Source organism: Stenella coeruleoalba (genome assembly GCF_951394435.1).
Source record: "Stenella coeruleoalba genome assembly, chromosome: 20".
Classification (NCBI taxonomy): Eukaryota; Metazoa; Chordata; class Mammalia; order Artiodactyla; family Delphinidae; genus Stenella; species Stenella coeruleoalba.
The window spans coordinates 14,214,618-14,231,236 of NC_137166.1; the positions used below are offsets into that span (position 1 = coordinate 14,214,618).

At 41.7% G+C, this 16,619-nt stretch overlaps 1 protein-coding gene across 7 annotated transcripts in view; it reads right to left on the minus strand.

Moving 5' to 3' along the window:
* HYDIN (HYDIN axonemal central pair apparatus protein) overlaps positions 1 to 16,619 on the minus strand; it is a 432,533-nt gene that overhangs the window by 314,318 nt on the left and 101,596 nt on the right. For all 7 annotated transcript variants that reach the window (XM_079907197.1, XM_079907191.1, XM_079907192.1 and 4 more), the window contains 2 exons: positions 14,163 to 14,297; positions 684 to 883 (listed from right to left, as the gene is read on the minus strand). In XM_079907197.1, coding sequence (XP_079763323.1) covers positions 684 to 883; positions 14,163 to 14,297 — 335 coding nt within the window. The remainder of the gene's footprint in view (positions 1 to 683; positions 884 to 14,162; positions 14,298 to 16,619) is intronic.

Genomic DNA, 16,619 nt, shown 5'->3' on the forward strand with positions numbered 1-16,619 from the left:
AGCCATTATTCTGCCCACCACACTGGCAGTAGGTCATTTAAAGAAACAATAAAAGAAGAAACACTCACTATACAGTACCTGCTATATACCAGCAGTTTATGTTTATTAATTCATCTATTCCTCACAACAACCCCATAAGGTGGCTACTTTCCCCCGTTTTTCAGATAAGAAAATTGTGGGTGGCCTCTAGAGCTGGACAAGGCAAAGAAATGGATCCTCCCATCAAGCCTCCAGAAAAGAACACAGCCCTGCCCACACTGGGAGTTTAGCCCAGTGAGGATTCTGATCTACTGAAGGGTCAGATAATAGATTTGTGTTGTTTCAAGCCATGAAGTTTGTGGTAATTTATTACAATAGGAGTAGAAAACTAATACAGCCAGTTATAAAAGTCTCAGTCACAACAAATATGTTTATTAATATATTCCCATGAGCCATTCGCTATGCTAAATAGAAAGTCTCTTATCCAGCATTTCAGAAAACCACCCGTACCCAAACAGGTAACCTTGAATTTTGGGTTCCTCGTGGGATGAAGAAGTAGTCTGCCCCACATCATTGAGGTCTCCCATCCTTGCAAGTGAAGACTGTAATAAGCAGTTGCATCTTGACTGCTATTCTAGGAGACTACATGTGCTGACTAGATTTAGTTATAATCAATCAAAAACAAAAGCTGAAGGAATGCGTACCTATGAGTTTTGAGGTGAAACACAGCATCTTTGTTGCCAATGTTTCGCACCAGCAGAATCTTCTGAGTGCTGTATTTAACAGGGCAAGCAGAAAAATTCAGCTTGTCAGGAAAATCTAGGATGGCTCGTGCACCTCTAGCTTTGATGGGCACAATAAACTTTTCTCTTTCAGTGACACAGGTCAACATATGGGCATAGTCCTACAAGAGAAGGGTATAATCATTACTTGTGGAAACACCAACATGACCAAGATAACTGCAAGAAATATGGCTGTATGCCAAGCATCTTGCAAAACAACTTAATATATATATATATTCTATGAAACCTTCTCAAGACAATTATGGATGTACCTTCAATGAGATACTCTTTTCTAAGAAAAAGAGAACAGTTCAAGTATTAAAACCTACAAGCCAATAGAGAAGCTTATGCTTCTTGTGTTTCCTGGATATTAGGGAGGTGGGATGCGGGACAGTTGAGGCTCATTCTTCTTTAGATCAGAGGAGGTTCACACCAGTAACTTCACGTCCTCCTGCTAAACCCTACCTACTTATCCTTCATGCCATGTGTTAGACTGATAGCTCCGAATAATGGTCTCTCTATGACCACACTCTTTGAAATATGACTGTGCAGCTTCTCCATCATGAGTGGAGTCTATTTCTTTACCCTGTGCTTTGACCACTGGAATGTGGCAGACATTATGCTATGCCAGTTCCAAGCTAAGGCCTCAAGAAGCTTTGGGCATTTCCATTCTTGCTCTTGAAACTCTGCCATGTAAACAAGCCTGGTCTAGCCTACGGCAGGATGGGAGCCCAGACGTCCCATGCTAGACCAGCCTACTGCCCCAGATATGTGAGAGAGCCCAGCCAAGTTAAGCAGAGTTGCCTACCCAACTCATGGGTGGGCCCAGTCAAGATTAGCTAAACCACAGTCTGGTGAGCCATAATATCCATAACTGAATTTGGGAGTGGTCTGTCATTATACAACAATCGCTAACCTATTCAAAGCCCTTTGTAAACCTCACTTCTCGTGCAAAGCCATTACTGACCATTCCAAATAAAAATGCTGAGGCCCTAGGCACCCATCGTCCCCAATCTTGAGTCTAAATGCAACAGAAATGCTGAATTGAGTCACCCTTTATCTCCTCTCATAAGATAGGAAAATGGAAATCTCATCCTCAATGCAACAAAGAAAAAGTTAAAAGTAAACCATCACCAACAAGCAAACCTAAATGTGAAAGGAAAGCATTAACAGTCTCCTCAAGAATAGGCTCAGGGGGCTTCCCCGGTGGCCCAGTGGTTAAGAATCCGCCTGCCAATGCAGGGGACACAGGTTCAAGCCCTGGCCCAGGAAGATCCCACATGCCACGGAGCAACTAAGCCCGTGCGCCACAACTACTGAGCCCGTGAGCCACAACTACTGAGCCCACATGCCACAACTACTGAAGCCCACGCGTCTAAAGCCCATGCTCCGCAACAAGAGAAGCCACCACAATGAGAAGCCCGCGCACCACCACAAAGAGTAGCCCCCGCTCCCCACAAGTAGGGAAAGCCTGCATGCAGCAACAAAGACCCAATGCAGCCAAAAATAAATAAATAAAATAAAAAAGAATAGGCTCAGAAGTCACTGTGAAAGGAATTTGCTATCTAAACCAGGTTCATTTTCCTTCATTTGAAGTTTCCCCATCATTTTAGTGTGTGTTTTGGCTGCAAGGCAATCTTTATAAGTATAAAGGCCTCTTGGAACTTAAGTTTCCTTTTGGTAATCATGCAGTAAATGGTTTTCAGTGGTGGAGGTTTAAAACCTCTCTTTGGACTTTAGGCACAGAGCAGGAATGGGAATGTCTGACATACTGACTGACATTTAGACCTGGCCATGCACTCAATTTCACGAAACCCACAGGACAAGTAGAAAGCAGTGGTATCCCCAATTCGTTTATGCATACAACCATGTTTATTAAGTGTCCAGGTGCCAGGCACCGAGCTGGGTCTGGGTATGCAACTGAGTAGTAAAGGCAGACGTGGATCACTTCGAGCTTACATAGTGACGGAAGAGACAGTGAGCAGGTAAATAAAGCATATCTAATGTACAATGCAATACATACACAAATATATTAAATAAATATAAAGAGAAAATAGCCAGGAATGTTCCCACGACAGAGCTTTACACCTGCAGTCTCTCTGCCTCCCTGAACTCCAAACTCATACCCAGCAGCCAGATCAACATCTCACTGGATACAAACTTACCATGGCCCAAAGCGAAGCTGCTGACTAACGCCACTGCCTGCAACTGTGCATAAAGATACCCTACCCAGGGAAGGAACGGGGCCTGAAATCCAGTCCACTCTGCTGGCTCCAACTGAATCGGCCTAGAGGGGCAGCCTTTTTCTCATGCCCACAAAAGCTCCACAATGCCAACTGAGGTCCTGCTCATGACCTTCCTTCCACCCTAAATCTGTCCCCTCACTGCCTCTCCATCTTGGTACATGAATCTCCATCCTTCCACTGGCCTGGATTTAATATCCTGGCATGAGGCATCCTTGATCACTCTGTTTCTCAATTTCTTAGTAAATCTCGTAGGACTGACCTCCAAAATATATCCAGACCACAAACACGTCTCACTACTTCCACCCTGCCACCCTGACCCTAGCCACTCCAATCTTTCCTGGGCTAACTGGACTCTATTTCAACCCTTGCTCCCTAAAGTCTATTTTCCACACAAGGGCCAGAGGGATCCAGTTAAAATATAAGTCAGCTCAGGAGGCTCCTCCATTCAGAATCTCCCAAGCAGAGAGCTGGGGGGCTCTGAGTGCTAGGGTCTGGCACCCCTGTCATTTCTCTGGCCACACCTCCCCCCTCCCCCACTTGCGTCTGTGCTCCAGCTACAGGTTTCCTTGCTGTCTCTTGAGTATTCTAGAGATGCTCTCCCTTCAGAGCCTGCAAACTCGATGTTCGTTCCATCCAGAACATGCTTTCCTGTAATTATTCACATTGCTTGCTCCCTCACTTCCTTCAGGACTTTGCACAATGTCCATTTTCTCCCTGAGGCCTCCCCTGATTGCCCTATTGTAAACTTAACTCTCCCTCTCCTGTCCCATCACTCCCTAGCCTTTCGTTTGCTTTAGTTTTCCCAAAGCCATCTAATATATTATATATGTTACCTATTTATTGAGTCTATTGTATGCCTCCCCCCATATCTCCATGTCAACAGGGATTCTGCCCATCGTATTGACTTCACATATCCAGCTCCTAGAACAGGGCGTGGTACTTAGTAAACATTCAACAAATATTTGCTAAAGACAGGCAAATGAGTACTATAATGCTGAGTGAAGAGAAATAAAGCATAAGGGAATAAAGAGTGAGTGGGGGGGCTTCCCTGGTGGTGCAGTGGTTGAGAGTCCGCCTGCCGATGCAGGGGACGTGGGTTCGTGCCCTGTTCCGGGAGGATCCCGCGTGCCGCGGAGCGGCTGGGCCCGTGAGCCATGGCCGCTGAGCCTGCGCGTCCGGAGCCTGTGCTCCGCAACGGGAGAGGCCACAGCAGTGAGAGGCCCGCGTACCGCAAAGAAAAAAAAAAAAAGAGTGAGTGGGAAAAGGCCTCTATGAGGAGGTGACATTCCAGCAGAAATCTAAGTGAAAGGAGAAATGACGTCATGGGGGTGGGTGGTAATCTGGGCGAAGCATGATTCAGAGACTGTGGCCATAGGGGAATAAGGTAAGGAGAGGTTAGAGATGCAGCAAAGAGGTTGTGGGAAGCCAGATCACACAGGAGCTTGTAAGCCATTGTTAGGACCTGAGGATGGCCAAAAACATTAAAGATGCTGAAAGCGGATCATGATGTACCTGATTTATGTTTTAGAAGAATTACTAGCTGCTATGTAGGCAACGAACTGTAAGGAGGCTAAGATGAAAAAAGGGTGGCCAGTTAGGCAGCCACTGCAGTAGTCCAGGCAAGAGATGAAACTGACCTGGCCTAGTGCAATAAATGCTTAGCCTAGAGCTTGGCGAGTAGTTAAGTACTCAATAAATGTTAGCTGTCATTACTAAAGTGTTGCATAAAATACAATGTTTTGTGTAAGGCACGTAGGAAAACTCAATTTGTGTACTTGTTGTTAGGATAATAATGATAATCCTGGTAATGATGATAATAATGGAACAAGATAATTTCAAAAAACAACAAGGACTTTGAAGAAAATAAAACATGGTAAAGTGATAATATGGGAAGCGGCTGCTTTAGGTTAGAACAACCAAGGAGGCCTCCCTGAGGAGGTGGCCTTCGAATAGAGACCTGAATAGCCAAAGCATCCAGTCAGGCAAGATATAGGAATGGAGCGTTCCTGGCAAGGAGAGGTGCAAACATGAAAGTCCTAAGGTAGGAGCAAGTAATAACAATTAATGGACAGTATTCATGAAATTTATTTAAATTGAGTTGTTGGACTCTTAGCTCTTGAAGTGATTCTGGTTTCTGCATGGTAATGCCAGGCTCAAAAATTATGCCATTCAGGTATAAGAAAGTACAAATTACACGAAGCATACTTGATCCTAGAAAACTCCACAGCATTCAACAACAAAACAGTCTAGTCTGATTACATCAGAATCCTAAAGAGATAAGTACTGTTTTCATTTTTTCTTAGGAGATCAAACCCAGCAAGCAAAGGTTTTGTTGGGAATTAGAAACTGGAAAGCTGCTGGCACATGTGGAAACTTAATATTAACTGAGGCTTTGAGAGAAAGAACAAAAGATGCTGCTGAATCCACGATGAGAGGGGATCTCCAAGTAATCTATTCTATGTTTACATATTCTCTGCCTTGTTCTATAAGGAATTGAAGACAGCTGAAAATACTTTAGGAGGCTAACTGAAATATTCAAATTTCCAAATGAGGAAGATTTGAAGTTTGATCAGAATTATATATTTTTTCATAATCAAGTCATATAAAAGAATACGAAGAAATTCTTTAAACTCCTTAAAAATGTATTCCAATGTCTTAAGCTCTGTATTTAATATGACTATATTAGACTATATAATATACAATTATATATTGCTCTACTGGCTTAAAATTAATTCAGATGTTATGACTTGGGGGGCTTTGTCAGTCTGCAAGCTAAGCAATTACTTCAGTTGATGTACTTCCTTCCTCTGTACTTAAATTCAGAGCAATCAGGTCACCATTCAGAGCCAAAATATTTATTCCAAACTCTCTCCCGTCTACTATGAGACTTAGCAATGAATTACTTCATATCCCAAAATGTTATTCTATATAACAATGGCCTCCAGATGAAATTGCCTATCCATTTTTTTTTCTGTCCATTAGCCTTCCTTCCAACCTGCCTATCCTCCAAACTTTAAAAAAAAAAAAAAAAAAAAGGCAGTGGAATATGCAAGTGGCAGATTTGACTCTGAGAAGTGAAAAGAATGAATTTTGATTTTATATTAGCTCCACGATAGAAAGCAAACGTGGCAATAATTCTGTCCTTTAACAACTCAGGCAAAGGAAAATGATGTCTTCTACTGCAGCAAACGACTCCCCAGGCATTCAAGTGCAAGCACAGCCAGTGCGGTTAAGCCGTCACAATCCTCTTTCTCCCTTTTCTCCACTCCTAAACTTGATGGTGGAATGGCTAACACAGAGTAAAACCAGATTTGATTAGGACTCAGCACATTTAATACTCACTGTCCCTGAAAAACGTTATAAATTCCCTAACCAGTTAAAAGTACTCAATCTGAAATTCACCTCTCTAAAGGGAAGAATTAGTTCTCAAGTCCTCATCAGTTTAAAAACAAGACTGATCAGGTCTCTCGGGCCTTATCCTCTACCACTCTGACTCTTCATATGATTTACCTGGGGTCTCAGCTTCCTAGGGGCATCTATACTTCTCCACCTATTAAAAAGGAATGACCTCTGATCTTTGGCTTGTAAAGTGACCCGAGGACTTCCAAATTTACTTTGAGCATTTTTATCATTAGTATACAACGATAATGTGGTTACTTCATGATTCATGTACAAATCATCCACTTAAGGTAATTAATTTCCTGTTTAGCTTTTTTGCTTTCTAAGTTACCTTAAATCTACCAATCTACCTGTATCTATACCCATATACTCTGCCTTCATTCCTGTTCTTATCTAAGACCAAACCCTTTCCTTGCGTACTAGATTTCAATCCTTCTCACTTACCTTAGGATTTTCCTGAAGCATCAATTTCCCTCTTTACTGAACATTCACAGCTTATAACAATGCTTAAATAACTTAAACATCAGCTTACAACAATGCTTAATAGCCTCAACTTAAATATTAAATAAACTACCCTCAATCTCAACATCCACCTCCAGCTACTGCCCCATTTTTCCAATTACCCTTTACAGCAAAACTCCTCAAAGGTGTTATTTATACTCAATATTACCACCTCCTCACTTTCTCTTTTCTCTTCTACCCACCCCATCAGACTTCTCTACCCAACATTCCACAGAAACTGTTCTCACCAAGGTCACTAACGACTTTGCCAAATCTAATGGCTAAGTCCACATCCTTGTTTTATCCTATAGCTTTGGACACAGTTGATCTCTCCTTCTTTTTTAAAAATACTTTATCCACCTGGACTCCAGAGCACTGCAGTCTCCCGGCCTTCCTCCTACTTCACGACTACCCCTTCTTAGTGTCATCCTCTGTTGGCATCTCCTCCTCTTTCCACCCTCTTCTTTATCTCCACTCACTCCCAGCATCATCTCCTCCACCCTTGGTGGTAAGTAGCATCATTACACTATGACTTTTAAATATTTGTCTGTAGACCCAACATTTCCCCTTTATTGCAGACAATTGTGTCCAACTGCTTCCTTGATATTTCCACTTGGATGTCTAAAGGGAAGTTCAAACTTAACATATAAAAAAACAGAGCTCCTGAGTCCCTACCTCACTCCTACCCAGCCTCGTTAACCTGTTTTTCTTCCACTTTCCATATCTCAGCAAATGGTGGCACCATTCGGTCAGCTGCTGGCCAAAATACTATGAGAAACTAGACTCCTGTTTCTTCACACCCTTTATCTAATTCATCAGCAAACCCTGACAGCTCTACCATAAAAATATATATCCTTTGTCCACCTACTTCTCATCACCTCACTGTTACCACCCTCATCCAAATCATCCTCATCTTTTTCTCGCAAACTATTACAATAGGCTCTTGTCTCTATATTCATCAGGGTTCAGTTCTGCTACATATAACAGGGAACAGAAGAAAATAAGAGCAACTTAAACTAGGCAGCTAGAAGTTTATTTCTCTCCTAGAAAGTCCAGAGGTAGTTGGGCCAGGTTGGTATGGTGACTCCACAGTGTCATGAGAGACACAAATTCCTAAATTCCTGCTCTACCAGTCTAGCACAGGGTCCATCCTCAATGTCGCCGGATGGGGCAGAGTGATTCCTGGGATGCCAGCTATTCTCACAGCCAAGCTGCAGGCAGGAGAAGGCAGAATAGAGCACTTTCCACTGTGTCAGCTTCCGTCAAGTACATGCGTTTGGAAGTCCTGCTCACATCTCACAGGCCAACATTTAGACAACATGCAGCTGCAAAGGAGGCTGGGGAAATGCAACATTTTGTTTCTGGCAGCAACGAATCCAATCAAAACATGTGATTCTCTTACCAATGAGGAAAGAGAAAATGGATGTTAAGAGTAGACAACTAGCCATTATGCCTCACACCCTTCAGTCTATTCTCCACACAGCAACCAGAGTGATCTTAAAAATGTAAGCCAGATACGTCATTCCTAATGAAAACTCACCAGGGCAGATAAAGGGAAAGAAACAAGCATTTATCCTATCTTTCCTGTATGAACTGTACCTCAGGATTCTTATTAACTCATTACAAAAATAAAGTGTAACAACACACATTTTGTGCCTCTCGATGTGATGTAATAGGAAATACCATGTTACCTAAGAATCTGGCCCCTCCAAATCAAACATGAATCTAAACAAGGCTCTAGACCTAATTACCAGTCTATAGGAAACAGAGGGGATGGAGGATCATTCTATGGAATCTGGTGGAGTTGCACTCAGTACCTTGTATGGATCCCAATTTAAGCAAACCAACTTACACATATACATATGATTGATTTAAGCAACTTAAAATGCACATATATCATTGATTTATGTGATATTTATATACATATATACACACACCTCTACATATACATATATGTTTTCATATTACTCAACTGGGGAGATGTGAGTACTGACAGATATCTGATGATATTAAGGAGTTCCTGTCATTTTTTAGGTGTGATAATGGTACTGTGGTTACGTTAACTTTTAGAAAGGACCTTATCATTTAGAGACAAACAATGAAGTATTTACAATGAAATGATGTATGGGACTTGCTGCAAAATCCTCTGAGGCAGGCGACAGGATGATGAAGCAAGATTGGTCATGCACTGATAGCTTGAAAATCTGGGGGATGACAGTTCACTGTATCATTCTCTATATTTTTACATATGAGTGAAAGCTTCCATAATAGAAATATTTTAAATAACTTATGGTGGCTTCCTATTCTACTTTGCATGATTTCTAAGACGCTTCATGGTCTTACCCTCTACAAACCTTGTCTCCTACCATTTTCCCAGCAGCTTCCTCTGCTCCAGCCACACTGGCCTTGCACTTCCCTGACCTGTTGCCAGACATATTTCTGTCACAGGGCCTTTGTAAGTGCTGTTCCTGCTCCCACACAAATATCCTCCCCGTTTAGCTCTCTGCCCAAATGCTACCTCATCAGAGAAGTCTCCCCTGATCTTCCTACTGAAAGGAAACAGTCCCCATTCTCTATCACTCTCTGTTCTCTACCATGTCAATATCTGACATTAAATGACCTGTTTGCTTATTCATTGTGGAACATAAGCTCCATGAAGGCCAAGCTTCTTCTATTCTCCACTGGATCCTGGCTGACAGAACTGGGCCTGGTGCAGAGCGAGTGAAATAATATTCATCTTAATATCTTTATTTGGATACTACATTATCAAGAGTTCTTCATAAAGAGAATGCCTGAGATCCTCATTAGCCGTATTATAAAATGATATTTGTCAAATCCAGAAAGCTAGAAAGTAGTGATGTGGCTCACTGAAGATATGAAACAAAATGGGAAGAAACACCTTTAAATAAGCCTTCTTAGATATCTTTCTCCTGGTTGAAATGACGGGAAAAAAAGTTAACATCTAATACATTCATGGCACAAAAAGATATTTGAGCCCCCTTTTTATATGCCTTTGCTTTTATCATCTTCAGGCCATCCTCAAGTTGAAGAAACTACCTTATATTTTCTTGAGATTAACTTCCTTATCTTACTTGGCAAATATTTATTGCACACTTCCTATATGTTAGGCCCCGTACTAGGCACCTGGATTACAAGGGAAACCCAGACAGAACCAGGGAGGGTGAATGCTAGGCAGGAAGAAAACTAAATCCCTATCATTATTTCTGTCAACAAGAATCACTGATTGTAGAAAATCTTATGACATCTATACTTTAATTCAAAGTGCTGGCACTATAGTTCATTAATGTTACACACCTGGGTAACAAATTATGTCAACGTTTTTCTACTTTTCTTGGGCCATGTTCTTTAAATTTCATAGTAACAAATCAAGAAAACTATTTTGACAACAAACTAGATATTTTCTCAACACATAACTGAGCAATAAGATTACATCACTTCATATTTTCTTCAGACCACTGCTGCCATTTCCATATGCCAACACTATTACAAAGAGATGCTTTCTTAAGTCCAAGAAAGTACCCAGTTTTGCTTTCCTACATAAGCCTAATATTTTTATACTCCTTTTAATAGTAAAGATACAGATTTAAGAGGTCAAGAAAAATGCCTGTCTCCAGAATTTTATAGTGTTATGATAACATTGATTACTATATTTCTACCATCCATGACATGTACACTAGGATTATTAGATAAATAACATATCCAATCTTTTTTTTTTTTTCAAGTCCATGTGAAAAGAAGAGATAAGGAAAGCCAAAGTGAATTTCCTGCACCTGTTATCTGGGTAGTTGGCATTCTAAACAAGTTAAATCTCCAGGAAGCTAGATTAATAGATGACAGGAAAAAATATAAATTGCATTATCATCTTCGACATGCTAATATACATGGGTGCTGAAAATCCAATTGAAAGGGGACTGGCTTATTAAACTGTGGCATGCTGCAATTTACATATCTCACCCTCCAGGTGTGAGGAGGGTAAATGAGAATGGAGTGTGTTCAGATCAGCAGGGGATAAGGAGGAAAAATACATATGCACATTGGCTATCAATTTGGCCAACTGGAGAAAAAGTGACACAGTGAAAAGACTGACTTTTATTCTTCCTGAAATAAATCTGGCTCTAGTACTCCTCTGCTACATTCTGGAGCAGCACAACTAACAGCACAACAGCACAACTAACCCTAGCTGGTCATTCTGTGCATGGCCCTGTTGGTTTTCCAACAGTAAGAGTGAATGTAGATGCCCAGACGACTGGAAAAACTACTGGAATGGAGCCCTGCTGATGGTGCAAGGGTGGCAGGATCTTTGCAGATAAAGGGAACCAAAACTAGCAGCAGGAGCTTCCCCAAAAACCCACCATCAGTCTTAGACAGTCAGCAGAAGGAGAAATCACTACGTCCTTAGAAAAACGTATTATGTCAATTATTTCATAGCTTAGAGCCCAATCCAACATAAAATCCTAATGTGTCCAAAATTAGATAAGTTTCTCATAGGTAGCCATTATACTCACTCTCTCTCTCCTCATACATGCATGTAACCATTGATAACTTTCAAATACTTAGAAGAAGAAACAGTAAAACAACATTTAACTTATTTTTTTTAATTAAGGCTTTCCCCATAGGGCATAGGCAATGTTCGTGAAATGGAATGCTAAGAGGGAATAAAAAAACTAGGAGTGGGCTTTCCTGGTGGCGCAGTGGTTAAGAATCTGCCTGCCAGTGCAGGGGACACAGGTTCGAGCCCTGGTCCAGGAAGATCCCACATGCCGCGGAGCAACTAAGCCCGTGCGCCACAACTACTGAGCCTGCGCTCTAGAGCCCGCAAGCCACAACTACTGAGTCCGCGTGCCACAGCTACTGAAGCCCGTGTGCCTAGAACCCGTGCTCTGCAACGAGAAGCTACCGCAATGATAAGCAACGAAGAGTAGCCCCCGCTCACCGCAACTAGAGAAAGCCGAAGACCCAACACAGCCAAAAACAAATTCATAAAATGAATTTATTAAAAAAAAAAAAACTAGGAGTAAGATAAGCTTCCACGAAATATAGCCAAGTAATAAGCCTCAATGGGAATGCTGGCATTTCATACTTAAAGTAAATACAAACTCACCTAAAATATATTTCAGTTATTTATTTGCTGTATAGATAAGCAGTAATAAAATCTCTCCCCCTTTGCTTTTAACATTTGATGAGGTAAAATTTTAAATATACACAAATAAAACAGAATAGTATAACAAATTCCATGTATCCATCACCCAGATTCAACAGTTACTAACATTCTGTCATTCTGGTTTCATCTGTACCTCCATCCATTCACCTTTCTATTGCTTTTATACTTTAAAAGTTTTTAAGGTAAAGTTTAGATATTTTGGAGTGCACAAATATTAAATATACAATTTTGATGAATGAATTCATCCATGTAACCCACACATCTATCATGACATAGAACATTCCACCTCTTCAGAAACTTCTGTGTATCCCTTTCTCAGCCAGACTACCTACAGGTAGAATAATACTTATTCAACAGAAGACATTTTTTTCTCCAGCACAGAAAAAAATTAAGGAAAGCCAACTCCTCAAATCCAGCAAGCTTAGTATTTCAGGCTGCACAAAAGCTTATTATATTCAGCTTTTATAATTAATTGACAGTGTAGGAAAATTTGACACCCAAACTAAATCCAAGTACTGTTCTCTTCACAGAGAGCATTCAGATATAGAGCCTGGAGAAAAAAATAAGGACTTCAATAACGTATAACAAAAAGCACTACTTCTGGAACTATTTATCTTTCTGTTTATTTCAATAATACCCCGAACAAAATGATAAGTTCATAAACACAGCCCAAGAAACAAACAGTAATACTACAGAGTGGAAAAATAACAGCAGTATAATAGTAATGAAATTTCTAACCACTTGCTCCAGTGATGTATGCTTGGCAGACCACATTAAATTCTCTATCCCTGCTCTCCAGAAAAGCAGAAACAGTAGCACCAGCACCAGGAATACTGGTAATGACATTTACAACAGCTAATAAGTATTAGTGATGGAGAAGCAGGGATTCAAAGCTAGTTCTCTGTGTCTCCATTATGCTCTTTTGATTCCAACCATAACGGCACAATACAGATAAGCAAACTCACTATTTAACATTATATATAACCTGACATTTTGTTATGCCTATTTTAGCCTTGTTTTTTGTCCTCGCTCTTTCAGTCATGCTGGTAAAAGCCCTTTCCTTCTCCACACAAGTCCCCACTTTGGCCCTTACAGAGGAAAACTCAACCCACAATTCTGCAGTCTTGGAGAAGGGCTGGGGAGAAGCCTCCTCCCTCAGTCGCCCAAGCTAGATTTTCCTTCCAGAAGTAACTGGAATTTATACAACTGAGGAGAGCCTGAGAATAGGCTAGATTCCTGACAGCTGTGGTGATGCTGGAGGGAAACGGCCTCTTTTTGAACTCAGGCTCTTTCTAGCCGGTCTGTGTGCAGACAAGGATAAACAGACAGGGCAGGTCTCTGCTTTTGGCTCTAGCCTCTCCACTCGTGCTCAGGAAGAGCTACTGGTGAGGTCACCCCTTCACGGAGGACTGGTTATCTACCGGTCATTGAGGAGCAGAATATGGCCTCAGGTCCTGGCCATATTCTTTGCCATTAATGAGGCTGATACTGTGATCAATATTGGATCTTAGGACTCTTTCCTAAACTAGTTAGAGTGTGGGGAGGAGGGATGCAACTAACAAGAATCCCAAACTTCCAAGAAGGCATAATCTCTACCCTTTGTCTCAGCTCATTGCACCCGGGCCACATCTTTTCCTTTTTGGTGTACAGTCCAACATAAATAGCTGTACAATCCAACATAAATATGCTGAAGTAGGTTCCATGGGAGCATCCAGGATTACCCTTCTTTACTCTCTGGCTACTTGCAGCTCATATAAGCCCTCATCACTGTTTGACAATTCTCTCCGTATTCCCAGTGGTGCACCATCCCCTCCTCTCATCCACCCTCACCATTCCTCTCCTCACCACCACCACCAGCAATACCACCATCAACACCACCACCACCGATACCATCAACGACACCAACAACACTGTCGACGACACAGCTACCACCACCACCACACCACCACCACAGCCAACACCACTAAAACCACCACCAACAATACCACCACCACCACCACCTCCTCGAATGCTCAGAATTGCAAACTGCTAGTGACGCGCATTCAACCAGTTTGTTGCCAGCGCTGCTGTTACCTTGTTCTCCTCTGGACTAAAGAGGATTCGGAAAACGGACGGCACTCCTGGTGCTACTTTGTGGCCAATATCTTTGGGGCTGATTACTTTAAAGTAAGGTGAACTTTCCTCAACAACTTTCACCATCCTTGGAACCTGCAAGAAAAACACAATAATGGGCACTGTACATGTGAAAGCAGAAGAAAAAGGACAGGCCTTGCAGTTAAATGTGAAATCTCCATCTGCTACTTACTAGCCATGTGACTTTGGTTAGGTCTGAACTTCCGTTTCCTCGAGTGTAAAAGGAGATGACAGTACTTACCTTTACCCCAGGACCTCACACAAAGTAAGCACTCAATGTACTTTAGCTTTAATTTTTATTAACATTATTATTATTACTCAATTTGTTATTGCAAATCTTTATTTTATTATTTAAATGTGACTATTTTCGAAGACTAACTGCTTAATCATCTAAAACCCCACCCACACGGTGGAGCTGCACTGGACTTCCCAACATTTGAGAACTGCTCTGGGAGAAGAAATCACACTTACTGCACTCCCGCTATGGATCATCCACTGTACACGAGATGCCACTTGATCCTCACAATAACCTTTGAGCTTCATTACAATTCATTCTACAGATGAGGAAACAGACACTTGCCATAAGTGCTACAGCTTTACCAAGCAATGGTGTTCCGGATCAAGTCCCGGCCTAACTCCACCTTCCCTCCCTATAGGACTGTCCTACCTAAACACCACTGTGAAGTAAGAACACAGAGGGCAGTACAATCCCCAAGGCCAGTCTCAGAGCAGCTTCAAACAGTCCCATCCTTTTACAGTCTTATTCCTCTGCTCTGCTTGCCTCATCCAGAGTACATATTTCTATCTCAGATAGCCCCAAGCAGTAAAAGAAATGTAAATGTGAGAAGGGGGTTGGTCAGGAGTGGAGGTTCTAGAGACACAGGAATGGGAGAGGACTGTTTTTTTAAAAACTCAAAGGGGGCAGAAGAAAGTTAACTATAGTTAAGTATGTCCTAGGAGTCTCAGGTGAAATATGAGGAAACAGGAACTCCCACAACCTCTCAAAGCTGAAACCCAGATGCAGAAGGGAAGAAGAAATGCAGAGAGAATTCAGACAGATCTCAAGACTAGAGAGTGGGGAGGTAAGAAAGAGATGTGTACAAATCTGGTAGGAATAGAATTGGCTTTGCTGGTAAGAGAAATGTGCAGTGGTGTTCATGAATGATGCCATATAAGCTTGCTGGGAATACTTTAGTAAGAGCCTAACTGTGGATTAAAAACTAGAAAGGAAAACAACAGCAACACTAATAAGAAGAAGAATAGTAACATTGCTTTAGTGCTTATTATAGGACAGACACTGAGCTGAGTACTTTACATCCATTATCTCATTTAATATTCCAAACAACCTATTGAAATGGGTGCTATTCTTATCCCCATAGCTTGGAGAAGTGAAGTGACTTGCCCAAAGTCTACAGCTGGGAGATAGTTCACCTAGAATCTGAACCCAGATTAGTCTGACTCTGGAGTCTGGGTGTTTATAATTATACCCCAAGTGAATTGTGTTGTGGCTTGTCGAGTGTTCATGGCTTACTTTCAACTTGTGTGTTTGAGAGAGGTAGAGAAACAAAGACCAAACAGGCTCTGTCTTTTGCACTCCATGGCAGTCAGGAAGCAAATAAAAGGTAAATGACACAGAAAGCATTTCTCAGTGCCCCAAATGTATCTCAGTGGTTCCTTGCATATCCATGAACCAAGAAGTAGAGAAGCAGGCTTACATCAGCCACCTCGTATGAAGGTCCTGGGAGTAACTCACCAAGAACAAGCCCGCCTAGCCTACAGAATCTGTGTGCTTGCTGATAGCTGAACTTTCCTTAGATGAGGACCGTCCTTTCATGGGATCCAATACTCTAGCAGCATCTTACCAAGAAGTGTGGGTTTTATACATGAGAACTGAATGCCCTTTGGCAGACAAGACTCACACATGCCTCTTATCCTTGACGTGCACATATACACTCAGTGACAAGCATTTCTTGCTTATGGCTGGGGAGGAGTACCCAAAGTACCCTTTGGACTAGCTCCTCTCTGCCTTTAATAGCCTAAAAAAACCTGAACAAGAGTCAAAAAGTAATGGAGAAAGGGAAAACAAGAACTCGAAGTGAGAAACTAAATTGGTTGGCAGCCCTGCATGAAAAGAGAGAGTTCTAATGTCTATGTAACTCACCTCTTCCTGAGGTCTAGGAACATAACCCTGAACACCTCGGGGTGTTTTTCTTCTCTCTGCCTACCTTTTAGCTTCCAACCCATGAGCTTCTCTTGCTAACACGCCTTCAGCGAAGAACTAAATGTTCCATTTTCTCCAAAGTCTGACTTTGCTGTCACTAAATCACCCCATTGATCTCTGAAAGGCATCACTGATTCCTTTAATGAGCTACTGTACTGAATATAACTGCAAGTCTT